At 40.4% G+C, this 18506-nt stretch overlaps 1 protein-coding gene across 2 annotated transcripts in view; it reads right to left on the bottom strand.

Moving 5' to 3' along the window:
• The window catches only part of KCNAB2 (potassium voltage-gated channel subfamily A regulatory beta subunit 2), a 1357533-nt gene that overhangs the window by 50712 nt on the left and 1288315 nt on the right, over positions 1-18506 (bottom strand). For both annotated transcript variants that reach the window (XM_044063012.1, XM_044063011.1), the window contains one exon: positions 13074-13162. In XM_044063012.1, coding sequence (XP_043918947.1) covers positions 13074-13162 — 89 coding nt within the window. The remainder of the gene's footprint in view (positions 1-13073; positions 13163-18506) is intronic.

Genomic DNA, 18506 nt, shown 5'->3' with positions numbered 1-18506 from the left:
GTAGTTGTATTTCATTTGCCTTCAACCTATGAGTTATGGATCCGTATTGGATCCGAGCCGGCAACTTTTACTAGCATCGGCTCCAAACTCCTCCCCTTACCCATAATACACCTCCACTATCTTCCACCCCCAGAGTGAGTTTGCTGAACCTTATACTGAGAACCCAACCTGAAAAAATTTACTTGTGACCTATACTGCAGCCCGCAGGCTGATTATATGCCAAGGTCCGGGGGAAAGAGGGAGGGACGGTTGAAGACAAATGAAGTACAACTACTCAGGTGGAACGTTATGGTGAGTACATAACTTCTTTATCTGAAGTAGTTTACTTCATTTGGTCTTCAACCTGTGGGACAGAGTCCCCAGCTACTAAAACTCCTGGAAGGCCCTCATGAAAGGGATATTCCGGAGCACCGCGGAACCAAAGGATGCTCTTCTTCTGGAATTCAAATCCAGTTTGTAATGAGAAATAAATGTATGAGATGAGGATCAAGTAGATGCAGAACAAATATCATCCAAAGACACTCTAGACCAAAAGGCCGCAGACGTAGCCATAGACCTAGTGGAATGAGCTTTCACCTGACCTGGAGGAGACATGCCTCTGTCCTTATAGACCTGCAGGATGCATGAGGAAATCCATCTAGCTATAGTGACCTTGGAAATAGGTTTCCCCAAAAAGGGTTTATACAAATAATTGATCAGATTTATGGAAATGATTTGTACTATGTAATTAGAATCGTAACTGTCTATGAGCATCCAACATGTGGAGTTTGTATTCCATCTTTTTAGTAACATCAGGAAACAACGCAGGCAAATTGATGGTCTGATTGATACTGACTGGTGATGCTACCTTAGGGAGAAAGGATGGATTGGTTCGAAGGGAAACCCTATCTTTGTGAAAAATCATGTAAGGAATTTTGATGGACAAGGCCTGTAATTCTGAAACCCTTTTTGCAGAGGTAATAGCCACCAGAAAAGCTGTTTTCCAAGATAAAAATTTCAGATCTGCAGTTGCGGCAGGCTCGAAAGGTGGAGCGACCAGAGCTTAGAGAAACACAGTAAGGTCCCATGGGGGAACAGGATCTCTTACCGGGGGCCGTAACAAAAAGGTGCCTTTGATAAAGGCTTTACACAGTCTGGAAGAGGCAGAATTCTCTCTCACATGAAAATGAGAGATGGCAGCCAACTGAACTCTGACCGCAGAAGAACTAGCTCCGTGTTGAAAAATATCAGCTAGAAAATCAAGAATGGCGGAAATAGGAGCCATAAAAGGGTCTAAACTCCTTAGAGAGGCCCAAAAGGAAAAACATTTCCACTTGCTGCGATAAACCTTCCTGGTTAAAGACTTATGAGCAGCCACCAAAATAGATCTAACTGAAGAGGATAGTCCCGGAGTCCTAGCAACCACGGGAACTGGAGCAGCCAAGCTGTGATCTTCAGGCTGCCCAGATTCGGATGAGGCACCCCCAAAGGGTGTGAAATTGAATCCTGAATGGGATCTAGGATCCAAGGTGGAGCCAGAAGGTGAGACCAATGGAAGGGAAACCATACCTGGCGAGGCCAGAACGGGGCAATGAGGATCACTTTGCTCCCAAGTCGACGAGCTTTCTGTAGAAACCTCGGAATGAGAGGTACTGGCAGTTAAGTGTACAGAAAATTGGGAGGCCAAGCATAAACTAGAGCATCTCTGGGGGACTCCCCCAGCAGGGGGTTTAGAGCGAAAAACTTGCTGCACTTTACATTGGAAGGAGATGTGACGAGATCGCAGCAAGGTTGACCACACTCGCTGAAGATCTGTCCTGCTACTGACAGATTCAGAGACCACTCATAAGGCATCAGAATGGTCCGACTTAGCCTGTCCGCTAGGATGTTGGACCGTTCTGGAATGTGCATTGTGATGAGAAAGCGACCGGTGGAGATCGCCCATTCCCACACTCTCATGGCCTCACGACAAAGAGGGTAAGATCTGGTCTCTCCCTGTTTGTTGATATACCAGACCACTGACATGTTGTCTGACTGAACAGCAATTGTCCCCAGAAGAAGAAAGGCATGAAGGGCCTGCAACGCTAGAAGGACCGCCCTCATCTCTAGGACATTTATATGCAAGCTGGTCTCTATGGGGGACCACAGGCCTTGGACTGTCCTGCCCGAACAATACCCCCCCACCCAAGTTGGGAGGCATCTGTGATCACTGTGGTTTAGGCTGGGACAAAAGGTCGTCCCTCCAAAATGTCCGGAAAGCTCATCCACCATATGAGGGACGACTGACAGACTCGACTGAGTTGAACTGGATATGTCAATGGCAGTTCCAACAGGGACCATTGTACAGCTAGAGTCCACTGTAGAATTCTCATGTGTAACCAAGCACATGGGAGAAGAATTATGGTCGCCGCCATCAAGCCTAAGGCCCTCAACACCGATTCTGCCACTGGAAGATGAGAATGGTAGATCAGGGAGACATGCATCCTCGGGTTTTGAACTCTCTCCAAGGTCAGGAATATTTTGCACTGAAGAGTATCTATCCTGGCACCAATGTAGTCTATCACCTGTACAGGATCTAGGAGAGATTTGGATGCATTGATTGTGATCCCCAAACGCAGGGCAAGATTCAGGAAATAATCCCTGGTTTGAGAGAGCAGACGCCTGGTGGGAGCAGTGAGGAACCAATCGTCCAGGTACAGATACACCTGAATCTCCTGAAGCCTCAGGTGAGCAGCTACCACCGCCATCACTTTGGTAAACACCCTGGGGGCTGTGGTGAGACCAAAGGGTAAGGCCCAAAATTAGTAATGATCGACTCCTAGCCGGAAGCAGAGGAACCTCCTGGAGCTTCTGTGCATTTTTATGTGATAGTAAGCATCCTGGAGATCTAGCGAGCACATCCAGTTGCTCTCTTGCAGGTACGGCATGATGGACTGTAATGTGACCATCCGGAACTTCTCTTTGACAACTGACAGGTTCAGGGTAGAGAGGTCCAGAATGGGCTTTAAGTCCCCCATTTTCTTTGGCACCAAAAAGAACCTGGAGTAGAAGCCCGATCCAGACCGATATGGGGGGACGGTTTCAATGGCTCTTTATCCTAGCAGCTTGGAAATTTCCTGTGCTGCTGCCTCCCTTTGCATGGGTGGTACATCCGGGAGGTGTCTGGGGGATTTGGGGGAACCCACAAAGGGGATCTACGTAACCTCTGGATATGATTTGAAGCACCCATTGGTCCGTTGTTATGGACTCCCATGCTGCTAGGTGCAAGGACAATCGTCCCCCGACTGCCTCCAGAGTAGAGCAGTCGGGCAATCTCTCAGGGTTACTCCCTGAGTCTGTCCGAGAAAGGTTCTCGAGACCCAAAGTTCCTCGGACCCCCCCCCTCTGCCTCTGGGCCGGCATCCATTCTGTCCCCCTCTGCCTCTGCGGGAAGAAGAGTCCTGAGTGTCCCGGGAATACTGCGCCTTCCGGAACCACATCTTCTTTTGCCCTATCTGGTTCTGGGAAAAAGACCTTTGAGGGTTAGAGAATCAGATCCCGATGGCAGACAGTGTCTTCCCATCCTTCTCACTCTGGACTAATGTCTCCTTGATGGTCTTACCAAAGAGTGTAGGGCCGTCATAAGGGGCATTGGCAAAAAACGCCTTGGCGAGTTTGGAAAATTGACATAACCTGAGCCAGGGGTTGCGCCTCATGGACACGCTGGACCCAGCCTCCCTAGCCGCTCCTTCCATAGCATGTGAGAGGAGATGCATGGACGTGTTAGATACTGCTTTTAAAGTGGCCATCCTCACGGAGAGTGAAGCCTTGTCCTCCTGCGACATGGACTTGGGGGGGGGGGGACTCCTCCAGCTCCTTTATCAGGTCATGTTGGAGTCTAGTGACATGGGCCAAGTAGTTCAGTGTCCTAATCGAAAAGGTAGCTAAAGCGTACACCCGCTTCCCTAGGCGGTCCATAATCCGCGACTTTTGGTCAGGAGGGTGGACCAAGGAACTCTCCCGAGCAAGCTCCTTCTTAGTGGCTGCTGCTACCACCATGGCGTCTACTGGGGAGCCCTTATTCCAAGCTGGCCTGTCTATGGGGGGGGCTTAGGATCTTGTCGGGTCTTTTTGTGATAGGTTCCATGGTGTCCAGTTCCTTCCATGCCTGCGAGGTGACCAGATCCACCAAAGGATCTGCTGGAGGGGACACCCAGGAAGTAGATGGGCCCATGCTGAAAGCATCCAGGAACACAGACTCATCAGAAGAAGGTTTGGGGGCAGACCAACCTCCACGTTGGCGCAGGATCTCCATGATGTCTCCAAAGGAGACATCCTCGGGAGGTGAACTTGGGGAACCCTCTCCATCACCTAAGTCCATGTCCTCGGTGAGGGACTTGGGGGTGTCCAAGTGCCTCCTCTTGCACGTATGCTTGCAAGGTACCACTCTGGTCGGGCTCTCCGGGGGGAGCTCGCAAGCCACTTATTCCTTGGGGGAACCGTCTGGGGCTCTTCGAGCATGGGCTGTCCCTCTGGTAAAACAATGGGGAACGTAGACAGAGATGAAGGGGTTGGGGAGGAGACCGAGGAGACAGTCAGGGGTCTCAATCCAGCAGAGAAAACCCTTTCTACCACGCTGAACGCCGAAGGAGAGAGAACCTCCTGAGAAACCAATAAGGAGGCCGGTCTCCCCGGGTCCAAAGAGAAAATCGGAGCCGGCCTGAGGAGGATGGAGCTCTGAAGGAGGGAGCCTGGAGTGACAAAGTCAGAGCCGATGAAAAAGGTTCCACGCCCTCGGATCCAATACCCAAGCTCCGGCTGCGAGAGCGGCTCAGATCATAGCTGGTTGGATCCGAAACGCTCCAGGCAGCTGCTGCCGTCGAGGAAGCAGGTACCGTCGGCACCGACCCCCTGACCAAAGCCAACCTCAGATCCGAGTACTCCGAACCCGAAGGTCGGAGAAGGAAATATAGGTTGTAGAAAGGGAAGCAAGCTCCCCTCTCCTGAGGGAGGGGGGCTGGTAAGACCCTCATCTGGATGTGTGTACAGATAAAAGCCTCATCATTTTATCTAGATCCATGTCAAACAAGGAGCGGGCAGACCACGACGAGGCCATGGACTCTGACCTGCCATGTTGGGGCAACGAGGCCCGAGAAGCTGGACGTGTCTCCTCGGCCTCCCGGGAGAACCTCAGAGACCAGACCTGAGGGGAGTCATGGATCCATGGTGTCTTGGTATGAGAAGCGAGGTCCAGAGACCTCTTTCTCTTTTAACTCATCTTCGACTCTCTCTCCCTCTCTCCACCTCTTTTCTGCTCCGCTACCGCAGGCTTTAGTACAGGAGATTGAGTCCCAGCCTGGGAGTGAGGAGAAGCCAGAGGAAGAGAGGAGGGAGATGTGGCCACAGCAGCTGCTGTGACTGAAGCCGGATAAGAGGAAGATAAGAGTCTGAAGGAGGAAGAAGACCTTTGAGGGCCAACTTGGCCTTTATATCTTTTATGGCACGGGGGTTGCAGTCCACACTGAGATGGGCCACGCCCAAGCACAAAACACACATACTGTGGCTATCTGCTGGGGATAACTTATGGCCACACTCTGTGCAACACTTGAAAACAAGCTTTTCAGCCATATTATTTATTAGAAAGAAAGCCTAATAAAAACCGGCAATTACTTTCTAACACACACACACACACACACACACACACACACACACACACACACACACACACACACACACACCCACTCACCATACTCGTATACAGAAAAACACTGAGGGGAGGAGGGGAATCTATAATCTACACAACAGAATTAACTACTCTAACTATTCCAAAGCACTAACACTCGACGCACCAAGCAAGGGGAGGAGAAAGGGGACCTACACTAAAAGAATGAATGGTACTCCATGACAATCGAAGCAGACCCACAAGATAGAAACTTACAAGCAGACAGAAGACATGGGCTGAATGAGAGGGTTTCTTTGAAACAATTTCTCATTAGACTTTAATTATTGGCTTATATACTGATGTATGTTTTATTTGTATATATGCGTATGCTTTTATGTTATTAGCATAGGGAATATTTGTTAGATAGGTTTATGAAGAAACCATATGTGTTAGTGATACACACAAGCATTGGCACTTTAAATTTTAACTAGTAATCTTTATAGAGAGTTTTTATTGGTTGTTTTATAAGAGACTCAGTATTTAAATGGAGTCTTTACACAATGTATTTGAAAGTCTGATGAAGTGTTTATGGAAACGCGAAAGCGCTTACTTTATTCTGTGAAATAAAGGATTAATAAGTTTCTATCTTGTGGGTCTGCTTCGATTGTCGTGGAGTACCATTCATTCTTTATTTTGGACTGTTTTCATTTTGCTTTGAGGTACCTTACCCGTTTGGTGTTTCTTTTTTCTACATTTTGGACTTACACTAACACTTACTGACAAAAAGTTTTTTGAAAAAGCTACTCATGAAGACTTTACCCACTTGACTAGCTGGAGCTCAAGAGACACGATGCTGAAGCAATTCGTGGGAAACGAGATCTGGCGATGGAAGGCAGTGGAGGTGTATTATGGGTAACGGGAAGAGTTTGGAGCTTGGAGCTGATGCTATTAAAAGTTGCCTGCTCGGATCCGATACAGATCTGTAACACACAGGTTGAAGACCAAATGAAGTAAACTACTTCAGATCATATTTTTTGGGAGTGTAATAAACTGGCAGACTTTAGGAATTCCCTGCAGACCGCTCTGTCAGAGATGCTGGGTGAGAAGACTTGACTGACTGGGGAGATGATTTTTTTGAGTTATGCTACAGAATCAGAATTGCCTAGACATAGTAAAGCCTTGCTGAATCTAATTATGGTGGCTGCTAAAAAAGCAAATCAAAGTCTAGACCAACTTCACTAGAAGTAATGAATATAGTAACAGACAAAAAACAAATGGAATTGGGATCTTTAGAAAAGGTAAGGAGCAAACTACATAGGAAAAAATGGTAATTGTGGGAACAATATATCCAGAGCAGGAACAAGGTTTAAGAGGAAGGATTTGAATGAGCCATATAATGCTTAACTGACAATGACTGGGTGGTTTACAAGTGATGTATAATGTTTGCAACTACAGTTGTTTAAATGGTGTCTGTGGTGCAAACCATTTGCAACTAAAGTGGTATCATTTTGCATGTTTTTCATTTATATACATGAAAGATTGCTTTTGTCATATGTTAAAATTTAATAAAGATGTTTGAAAAAACAATTATTTGGACTGCAGGCTACAGAGTGCCCTCCCTATCAGGGACTGATATCTGAATATGGGTAAAGGGAAAGGGACAGAGGAATCTTAAGTGAAATACCTGCCCTGGTAGTGTTTTTAATGGAGTCTTGAACAAAAAGCTGCTGTTAAAAACGGGATAGTTAGTAGGGTATATAAAATACTGCATGATAACTGTAAGAATCAATCAGAGGAGGTTAGAAACGTTTGGAGAGAGAACGAGATTGGAGAAGCAATTCACAAGGAAACAAGGGGAGAACATACGTATGGCTCCCAGATATGCAATAAAGTCAAGACGTTTTAAGGATTTTTGACTGGAAGTGTTTGCATAGGTATTTTTATACCTCAAGCAGACTCAAAATAATTTTCCTCAGGTAGTTAGAAAATGTTGGAGGTGTGAAGGGGAAGAAAAAGATAAATGAGAAAATATGTGTTGGGAATGTACTGAGTTGGCGTACTTTAAAAATTCTCTACAGAGTACTCTGTCAGAAATATTGGGTTATCGAATGAGTGTAACTGAAGAAATGACTTTTCTGAGCTGACAGACAGGATCTGAACTGCCTAGACATACTAAGGCCTTATTAAGTTTAATTCAGGTGGCTGCCAAATAAAGCAATTACTAGAAAATGGAAATCAAAATCTAAACCAACTATATTTGAAATACTGAATATATTCAAACAGAGTTTAAAAAAGAACTGGAAGTGGGATCTTTAGAAATGGCCAGGAGCAAATTTAACAGAAAAATGGAAAGTGTGGGAAAAATATATGCAGAATAATGTTTTGGAGTAGGAGCAAGGTTTAAAAGACTGCAGGAATTGATCAATTTTTGCAATGTTGAATTGATGATAAATATACAAAAGAATACATGTGATGTATAATGTTTGTGACTAGGAAACATTCATATGGTTTGTTTTCTTTCATATAAATGTATGTTTGCCTATGTTTTAAGTGATACTCAATATAGGTGTTACAAATAAAATAAGGGTACATCAGCAACAGTTTTTTTTGGCCTCGTTAACGGTTTTTTGTCCTACAGAAAAAAAAATAATAAAAAAAAAATATATATATATATATATATATATATATATACACACACACACACACACACACATTTCTTTCATAATGTGTTTCTATAAGTACATAACATATGTGTAACTGTTCACATACACACACATCAGCTCTCATTCGCTTAACTCCAGAATCAGGGACAAAACTGGAAGTAATCCGGAGCATTCTTCTCTCATTAAAATAACAAGATGACTTTGCCTTGTAAATTTAAGGTCAGAATTTCTAACTGATGGCTACCAAGTATTCAGCTCCAGCTCCATTCCAGTCCAAAATCAAGTAAGACATAACTGTTAATGTCTGTTGACAGACTTTTCAGTGGCATTCCTTTACACCAAACAGCCATTATTTGGCATTGCTTTCAGAGGTAGCATTGTCGCTCCATTAGCTGGAAACTGCTGTCAGGGAATAGTGCGGAAGCATGAGGGCGCATCCCTTATGTCTGAATTGAATCTTATATGACTGAAATATATACACGCCCTTTTTGTGGTAATCAACTATTTTTTTTTAGAAAGAGGCCTGCCGTAAATCAGAAAGTAATTGTGGAGCAATGACCATGGCAGAAATCAGGATGGTTTGAGAATGGTATTTCAACAGGATGTGCACGGTGCTTAATTTACCATGTCACTATTTTCCACAAATATAATAGCTCCAGAACTAAGACAAATATTTATAAGCTTGCTTAAATATGGTACCAATACAAGTAACTCCGTATGTGCTGCAGAAGTTGGAAATACTTTCCATAGGACAAAAACCTAACGAGGCCAAAACAACTGTTGCCCCGTTAACGGAAAAGTACCAAAATAAGTATGCCCAGAGATTTCTGGACTTAATCAGTATAACCTCACTTGATCAGTTCATACACCAACAAGGGGTATTAAAATCCTGGACTTGGTCTTTACTAATATGGAACAGCTTTGCTCCCCACCAACTGCAACTTCCTCCATGGTCAAATCAGACCACAAATCAATCATAATCACCGTAAGACTAAAGCCTGAAACATCTTCCAATATCATGGTATTCAGAGATTATGCAATGGAGTGACGACTTGGCTAAATTCAAAATCCCCTTCCACACTGATGATCCCCAATGCTTACATACAATCTTTCACTGCTAAATTCTATGCACATGTAAACGGATGCACAGACACATCTGTCCCCTTCAGAAATAAACAGAATGCCATGGTGGAACCCAAACAGAAACAGGCTCTATAATAAAAGAAAAATCATATTGCAAACAAAAAGAAATCTAACTGAAAAGATGCCAAAAATACTCTAGTTAAACTTAACAAGGATCTCCAGATCCTGATCAAATCAACCAAAGCTAACCATGAGGTAAACACAGGCACCATAGCTCTAAACTGTCCGAATATTTTAATCATATCTTTGATCCGTTTCTCATAAAATTGTAGTTTTCTGGGAAATCACTGAGGACTGAAGTCAGAAAATAATGGCAGACATTTGACTGTCAGATTTCATATCCTTCGGAAGATTAATGCTAATGCAAAACCTGTTATTCTATCAACTTTCTAAGTTTGCAAGAGAAAAGTGTCCCTATTTATGGGCCTTTGTCCTCTCCATTATTTGTGTCTTTGTCTAGAATTCCTGCCTTAAGAGGTTAAGAGGTATGACACCCACCCAGGCAAAGGATACCCACAAAGCCTATTCTAGTTATGTTAATAATCTCTGGAACAATGCCCAGCACTGTGCAGAGCTAATAGCAAATTATATCACCCTCTTCCCTTCAATATTCTCAGATTACATACCTACACCCACACCCTTCTCTCAAATCTCTGAAGAGCAAGCTGTCTAGGCACTATCTAAGGCCAAGAACATTAAGTCTATGGGGTCAGGCCGTCTATTAGTCAGCCCGAGACATGACTTGTCTGATCCTGACTTGTCTGATCTCCTGCATAAGCTAATTCAGTATTAGCCTCAAAAACAGGCTTTATGATGGATAAATGGAGGACAGCAACTCTCATTCTGTTGCACAAAGTAGGGTTCAATGAACCTAGGTAATTACACATCCATAAGCTGACAATTCTCATCTGTAAGGCTATGGCAAGGATCATTATGGAATTATTAAATAAGGATGTAAATAATCTACACACTCTCAACCCAACCCAATTCAGATTTATCATGGGCCACTAAAGACTACGTCACCTGGTTGACTTCTTTGAAAAAGTTAATGAAGCAGTGAATGAGGGCAAAACTCTGCACACTGGATATTTAGACCTTGCAAAGGTGTTTGACATTATCCCACACTTCTTTAATTCAGCTAAACTCTGCTAGCTAAATGTCAATCTGTATATGCCTCAATGGATAGGAAACTGGCTGAAAAAAGACAGCATGAAGTTAGGATGTACCCCAGGGTTCAGTCCTTAGCCATTTCCCTTTGGCGTGAAACTATGAACACTGTGAAGCATAATGGATGATAGGTGAGGTATAAATGCAAGCTGCCAGGTAAGGTTGTTTCTCTTACAATTTTGAAAGATAACCAAACAAAATCAGTTGATGATGCAAACAGAGCATCAGCACTTAAACTAAAACAATTCTCACAGTCCACTCCTATAAAAAAAAACACAATCTGAATGATGGCTAACAACATCTATTGTCTAGTTTACTGAGAAAAATATAAATGTTGTGGTCAAAAATCCTTCTTTACAAACCTACAACTATAACCATCTGAGTCTCCACATTTACCAGAGATACATTATAATCCTATGTTTGCTAAACAATTACTCACTAAACAATGTGCTTACTTGGGAGAAAAATAAAATAAAAAAGTAAACATGACCTTCTAGTCTCAGTTATACATTTCTAACTCTGACACCTGCAATAGTACTAGTTCACTCTGAGAGATGTTTTTTTTTCCTTGTAGACATTCTGCAAAAAGAGAACATATGGTTCCTTATACCTCCACTGACCTGGCTGTATAACTTTAACTTCAAATGAGTCTGCTGATGTGAGCACCATACAATCCAAGGAATCTCCCTTCACCCCATAATAAGACTATGTTTTAGCCTCATCTGCAGCCATAAAGGTTTTTGAAACACTAACGGAAAAATTAAACTATTCAAGGTATATTATCTTGACTTTCAGACAATGAATACCGCATAGTTGCACAGCAATAAAAAAGTAATTTATCTTCCTCTTTCATATTCTTGAGAAATAATGTTCATAAAAATATTTTACCTCTCTGCCATAGTGCTGAAAGCACCATCTCCTTCAACTCAAAAGTTGCAAATCTTACAATTACCATCCTTGTCTGGATAGACTTAGAATATGTTAGGGGAATATAAAATCACTCTGTGCACTTTTTCTATATGAAGCTCTAATTCAAGAATAGTTGTCATTTAAGTTGTCCCTTTTCTCTAGGAGAAGTCCACAAAAATGAAGTACTCTCATTAGCGCTGTCTTCTAATTCATTCACCTGGTTTTCCATTGCCTCTATTTTGGCCTGATTTACTACCACTGAAGATTTAATTTCCTTATACTACCTTGCAGTATCAATATCCAAGTGCAGTGTTATTTCCTTCACCATCTCCTGATATGTTGCCTCTGAAGACATGATAAACATTTTCATTTTGGCTTCACTCCTGGCCAAGCACTGTGGCAATATGTATTAGAGGGTGTTTTCCACCATGGTACAGCTGTAGACACTTCAAGTGTCTCCATCTTTCTTTGCAAGCTTGTAGCAGATTCAAGACAAGAGGTATGTCACACTTCTTGTGGCCTGCTATTTGTTGAAGGAGACACATGACTCTTGTTTTTCTTGACTTTCTGTACAATACTACAGGAAAATGGCAGATATCTGCCTTGTCGACTTGGTAACACTACGTTTATACTAAAGGTAGACTCATTAAATGAAAACATCATAGTCTTAATTCTTCAATGGTTTAGGAGTGGAGTGGCACAGTTTGACTGCTTCTCTGAGCCACTCTTTACCAGTGTCCCCAAATTACAGTCTGAGTGAAAAAAATGTGCTGAATTGGGACTACAGCAATCAACCACAAGCTTTTTGTGAGAAGCACTGAGTCCATGCATCTTGCTTCACTGATGTCTAGGTTCTGCTATCAAAACCAATATGGGTATCAAGACTGAGTTGAGAAAATAGTCCAAGGCAAATTCAGTACTTTGTTAAATGTGATGCAAGATAAAAAATAATGGAGACTTTACAATCACAAAAAAAATAAATAAATAATCTTGTGTCATGTGTTTTCTGCACATGATGTTTTCATAAGGCAAAAGAAATACATATCAGGAAGTGGGCACAAGCATATAGAAAAGCAGATATTCTGTTAATGGAAGGACACTGATTATATGACTGCCTATCTGGCTGCAATACAGATGCATCTACAGAAGAAGCACTAATTTAATTTTATTCCTTGCATTTGAACTTTGAAGGAATTCCAGTTACTTTCAGCTCCAGAAAAAAAAATGCTACACAAATAGGACCCACTGTCTATCTAAGCTGTCTCAGTCTATACATTAAAATAAGTCAGAGAAAGGGATTTTCTCTAAATTATTTCATAGGTGTTACAAAGCTGTCACAGTACTAACAAAATGCCTAGTCGGAATAGACGATTTTAACATGAATATCAACTAATCATTAATTAAAGTATAGTGCCCTGGCTGAGATGTTTCATGCCAAAGCTGGAAAATTACTGTCATGGAAATGACACATTCAATCTCATTAAATAACTTATTGCACAGAGGTGAACCTGAATGTTAAATACTCAACATTGTTTATAGTCTCAACACTCCCCACCCAAAAAAAGACATACCTGAATTGCTCCAATATTCTCCAGCAGCTGGTCTGTATTGGAAGCCCCCAGGAGAACAGAGCTAACACCTTCATTCCTTAAACACCAAGCTGTAATGTAGATGAAAGAAAAAGTTAAAACACAAATCAGTGGCCAGAACTGCAGTGCACTAACTATATACATTTGTTAGCTTTATCTTTGCAAATAGTCATGTAAGGTAAAAACTTATAATCTTCATCCATCGTACTATCTATCTAAGCTATCTATCTATTCACAAACAAATATAATATTGGACCCAAAAAAGGAGTGGTGTAAAAGCACCCATCAAAGACAAAGTGTAAATATTAAAATACATATGCACAGACTGATTACATCATCTAAAAAAAAAAAAATATATATATATATATATATATATATATATATATATATATATATATATATATACATACATATATCTATATATATCTATATATACATATATCTATATATATCTATATATATATATATATATATATATATATATATATACATACAGGTTAAATGGACCGGCTTAACAAAAGTAAGGGCTGCACAATCATGCAATGACTAGCACTGTCATCCTACAGCAAGAGGTTCTCCAGTTTGTTTTAAAGCTGAGGTTCCTTCTGTGAGGAGCTGTCATGTCCTTCCAATGCTCAAGAGGGTTTTCTCTGGGTATTCCTTTTTTTCTCCCGTATCCCAAAGAAAAGCAGTAGGTAGTCTGGCAACTTTAAATCACCTGTAAGTGTGTGTGTGAACATGTACGAGTACTCACACATATAATGCGTTTGACATGCAAGAAAAACCTGGCAATCTATATGTTTTCTCTACTTGCCTAATAGGCTCTTTGGATTGGTAGCAACTGTTCATGGAGTTTCCATACTAGACAGATGTGACTCAAAAGAACTGGAACAACGGATGTACAAAAGTAAACAAACCAAGCTGCATCAGCTCTCCTACAGACTACAACAGAGAAATGAAACAAAACACATCAAATTAAGCATAACACCTCCCCCAAAATATAACTCAAACATTTGACCTTCAAAAACACTAAATCCAACCACAAAACAAAAATACCACCTAATGCAATATAAAATATAATAAACACAAAAAATGCATATTCTTCCATGCATTACAATGGATGGAAAAAAGTAAATAATTCAAATATACAAGAATCCATAATGCACACCACTTACTAACCACCTACGCATGTCCATCCTAAACCACAATCAAAACACAAATAAACCTTAAATCAATAAAACAAAAAAAAATCTAAAATAAAAAAAAAATAGCAAGGAAAAACAAATGTAAAAACATACTTTAAACAAGATAAAATATATTAATATTTCAAAATACAGATTAAATGCAGTAGTCAGCAAATTTACCTCAGAAAAGTGCTGTCATCTAGAGATAAACTTTATATTTATCTATATCTACATATGTGTGCATATATATATATATATATATATATATATATATATATATATGTATGTATATATATATATATATATATATATATATATATATATATATATATATACACACACACACACACACACACATACACACACACATGGTTACAGATATATATACTTTGATATGATGAGTAAAGAAAATATATAATGTATCTTTAAGTGTGTTAGTCAGCTTAGCAATGCACAGACTGGAAGCTATACTGATGTAAATGGAAGCAGCCTATAGGGCTAGAATCAGGAAGTTCATTCCTCAAATGGAGAGTCAGAGTGGGTGAAAGCTGGAGCTTCTCTGGAAGACCATGAAAGTGTGAGTGTGAAAGCAAGGTCGAGGTAAAATTGTGGAATTATACCGGAGGGGAAATAGTGGAGTTTAGAGAAATGGCTGGAGACTAGTCAAGGACTACATCCTGGGAAATTTTTAAAACAGCCTGCATTAGGCAAAGATGTGAGAGACATTAATACTGTTTGGTAGAAAAATAACCAAGGGAACTGCTACACTTTTACTTCGAACCAAGTAGGCAATTAAAGTTTATTTTTCCTGTGACTCTACAAAACATAAAACTCTGCTTTGCAGATGTTCTACCTTCAGTGTATCCTTGGACTTTACAATATCTATAAATCTATCTATCTATCTAGAGAGAGAGAGAGAGAGAGAAAGAAGGAACTAAATGTGTGTGCGTGTATATACATAGATATGCTTTTGACTGAATGTACATTTCTTCAACAAATGCATGGGTGTGATTTAATGTCGATGGTACGGATGGCCGAATAGTGGATTAAGTGGGGTTGGTTGGGGGGAGGGGTGAGAGTGCGCGCATGTGTGTGTGTGTGTGTGTGTGTTAGGGTCGGGGATAAGTGAACGATATATGCTTGTGTTTGTGTGTGCATTTGTGTATTTTGTATTCAGACACTGTCTTTTAGATGCAAATATATATATTCAGCTACATCACTCTACTTTAAGTTGACCACAAATTGCTGAAAGTAATAGAATAAAAAATATATATATTTTTTGCAGGAGATCAAGCCCAATTGCACCCACACATCCTCTGCTAATTATGTACATCAAATGCTGAGCGATTGCACATCCTACTCCCCACTGTCTAGTGATCTTCCTAATTAAACTGCCAGCATACACAAAAGGCAGAAGGAAAAACTTTCAATGTATAGAACATTTTACAAAACACACTGTACCTATATATATATATATATATATATATATATATATATATATATATATACATACACACACACACACACACACACACACACGTGCAACAAGTATGTAGATATATAGATAGCTATAGTGCAGTGGTTAGCATTGTCTCCTCACAGCAAGAGGTTGTCTGGTTCGATTCTCGGCTAAGGTGCCCTCTGTATTGAGCCTGCAAGTCCTCCCTTGTTCGCATGGGTTTCCTCCCACATTCCAAAGACATGCATCTGGAGCATTTCTCCCTGGGCCTCCTCTGAAAATGGGCTCTGTCCCAGTCAGACTTTCCTGATAAACAAATGTTAAATAAATAACAATAAATAAAATATAAATTTCTGTATAAACCTGCATCTATATCTTTCTATATAGCTATCAATACACTCCCCTACTCTTTTTGATAAGTGCCATGCAATTTTTTCATTTACCTGAACTACCACCAAGTCAGTCAGATGGGACCTCATTTTAACGTTTTACCCAAAGGACGGCATATTTAGGAGTGCATCATCCCCCAATGCTGTGCTATAGTGTCAATAATGGAAAGTGAATCCAATCACCTGGGGTGGGAAAAGAACCCACAGGATTCTAATCTTGCAGCACAAATTGTGTGTGTGCCATGAGCTGAACCACTGACACTGACCACACATATACACAGGAGTCAATCTAAGATGATCATTGTGATTGAGAACGACGGATGCTCTAACAACTACATTTGTTTGACAATCAGCTAATTAATAGTGCAGCTATGAGATCACAGGTTGGAATATATTACCTTTCCCTGCTACTATGCGATATTGGAGTTGGTACATAAAAGTAGCAGAGTGTGGGGATGCAGGGGGGAGCATGTCCTCTATCACAAAAACAATGGCTTTGTTATTTTCTGCTCCTTTTGTATTACTTGGAGAATGCATGTTTTAGCTGTCAACAATGAACGTGTGCTGATTAAATTTTGTCAATGTTCATTTTTGCAGGCTGATTATTTCATCATGTCATGTTTATATATATATATATATATATATATATATATATATATATATATATTTATATGGAAAGTGACATAAAAAATACTATGCCTTTAACTCAGTTAACTGTTTAAAAAAGGCAAGAAGTCAATGGGAATCAAATGCAGGTAAAACTATTTCATGCCTATTTCTCTGATAAAATTTGTATTCTTGTTTTCCACTATGAGAAAGGAAGCCAAGAAGGGTCTTAGGGAGTAACTACGGTAGTTGAAAAGTACTCCTGAAAAGAAGAATCTGGAAGCTATACCTGAAGCCAAGACAGGATAGCCTGCTTTCTGAAGAAAGTCTTGTGCAGTTACATGAAATATCTGCTTACTCTGATAATCAGACAGATCTCTAATCACTTTTTCTTCTGGGCTATTGTGAGGTGTGTGTGTGTGTGTGTGTGTGTGTGTGTGTGTATATATATATATATATATATATATATATATATATATATATATATATAGATAGATACACACACACACACACACACACACACATATACATATATATATATATATATATATATATATATATATATATATATGATTCCCCTTCACATGACCGAAGTTCTGTAAACTTGAAATTCATAAGCCTGAAACCAGAATCTTGAATTTACAAAACCTCGAAAATGGGAAGGGGAACTAAAAAAAAAAAAAACAGACACCTTTCTAATGTTTTTGCAGCTTTGCCCCCACCCCCACACCCCCCCTACTTAAATATTCCTACTCTGAGATCTCACTACAGCGGGAGATAGGGAAATCTTCTGGTTTGCACTATATGCGTAAGCGCAAACTGGAAGATTTCTCTGTCCTCCACTATAGTGCGGTCACGGAGCATTTAGATTTAGCTGCGAGGATGCAGGGGGACCTTGCCCCTTGCAAAAAGGTAAGTCAACTCTTTTTTTTTTTAAGCTCTAAACTTCCCATTCACAAATTCAAGTGAATGGAAGTTCGATATTCTGGGCTCGAGCTTATGGGTTTCGAGCTTCCATTCATTCGATCTTGTGAAGGGGAACCATATATATATATATATATATATATATATATATATATATATATATATATATACATATACATAACACAGATACACACATATATATATCTCACACACACACACACACACACACATATATATATATATATATATATATATATATATATATATATACACACACACACAAGTTACTCCTGACAAAATTGTGGCAGAAGGGAAAAGTATTAAAAATTGGGGGCAGCAATGTTTTTGAGGAAAATGATTACTCTGTGTACACCAGCGATAACAGAAGCATGTTTATCTCAGCAATTAAGGAAAGTTGAGAGGCAGGCTGCAGCTGCTATATCCATCTTTCTTCAGAATATTTTTTTTTGGAGTATGAAAAATATTTTTGGATTCAGAACAGGCAAGGATGAAACAAGAAAATTTAGGAAACTAATGGTGAGCCAGCAAAAGAAGGGAACTTTATTGATAATAACATAGACCATAGAGAGACTTTGTCAATTAAACATTTTATGCTGTTCCAAAGGAAAATACTTGAGTGACAGGAAAAAAGCACCGGAGGTGAATAGAAGAATCAGGAGTACCTTGGACTTAAAGTACAGACTAGCGTGGGGAGATGGAGAGCATCAGGAAGAAGAACAGCAATTTTATGAAATTAGTGAATAATTGTGAAAATGTCCGCGGTAGTAGTGCTGTGGTAGCGTTGTCGCCTCACAGCAAGACGTTGTCACGTTTGATTCTCATTTAGACCGTC

This window comes from Protopterus annectens, chromosome 2.part1, assembly GCF_019279795.1.
Source record: "Protopterus annectens isolate FY-2018-M chromosome 2.part1, PAN1.0, whole genome shotgun sequence".
Classification (NCBI taxonomy): Eukaryota; Metazoa; Chordata; order Ceratodontiformes; family Protopteridae; genus Protopterus; species Protopterus annectens.
This window is presented reverse-complemented; position numbering and strand designations above follow the sequence as displayed.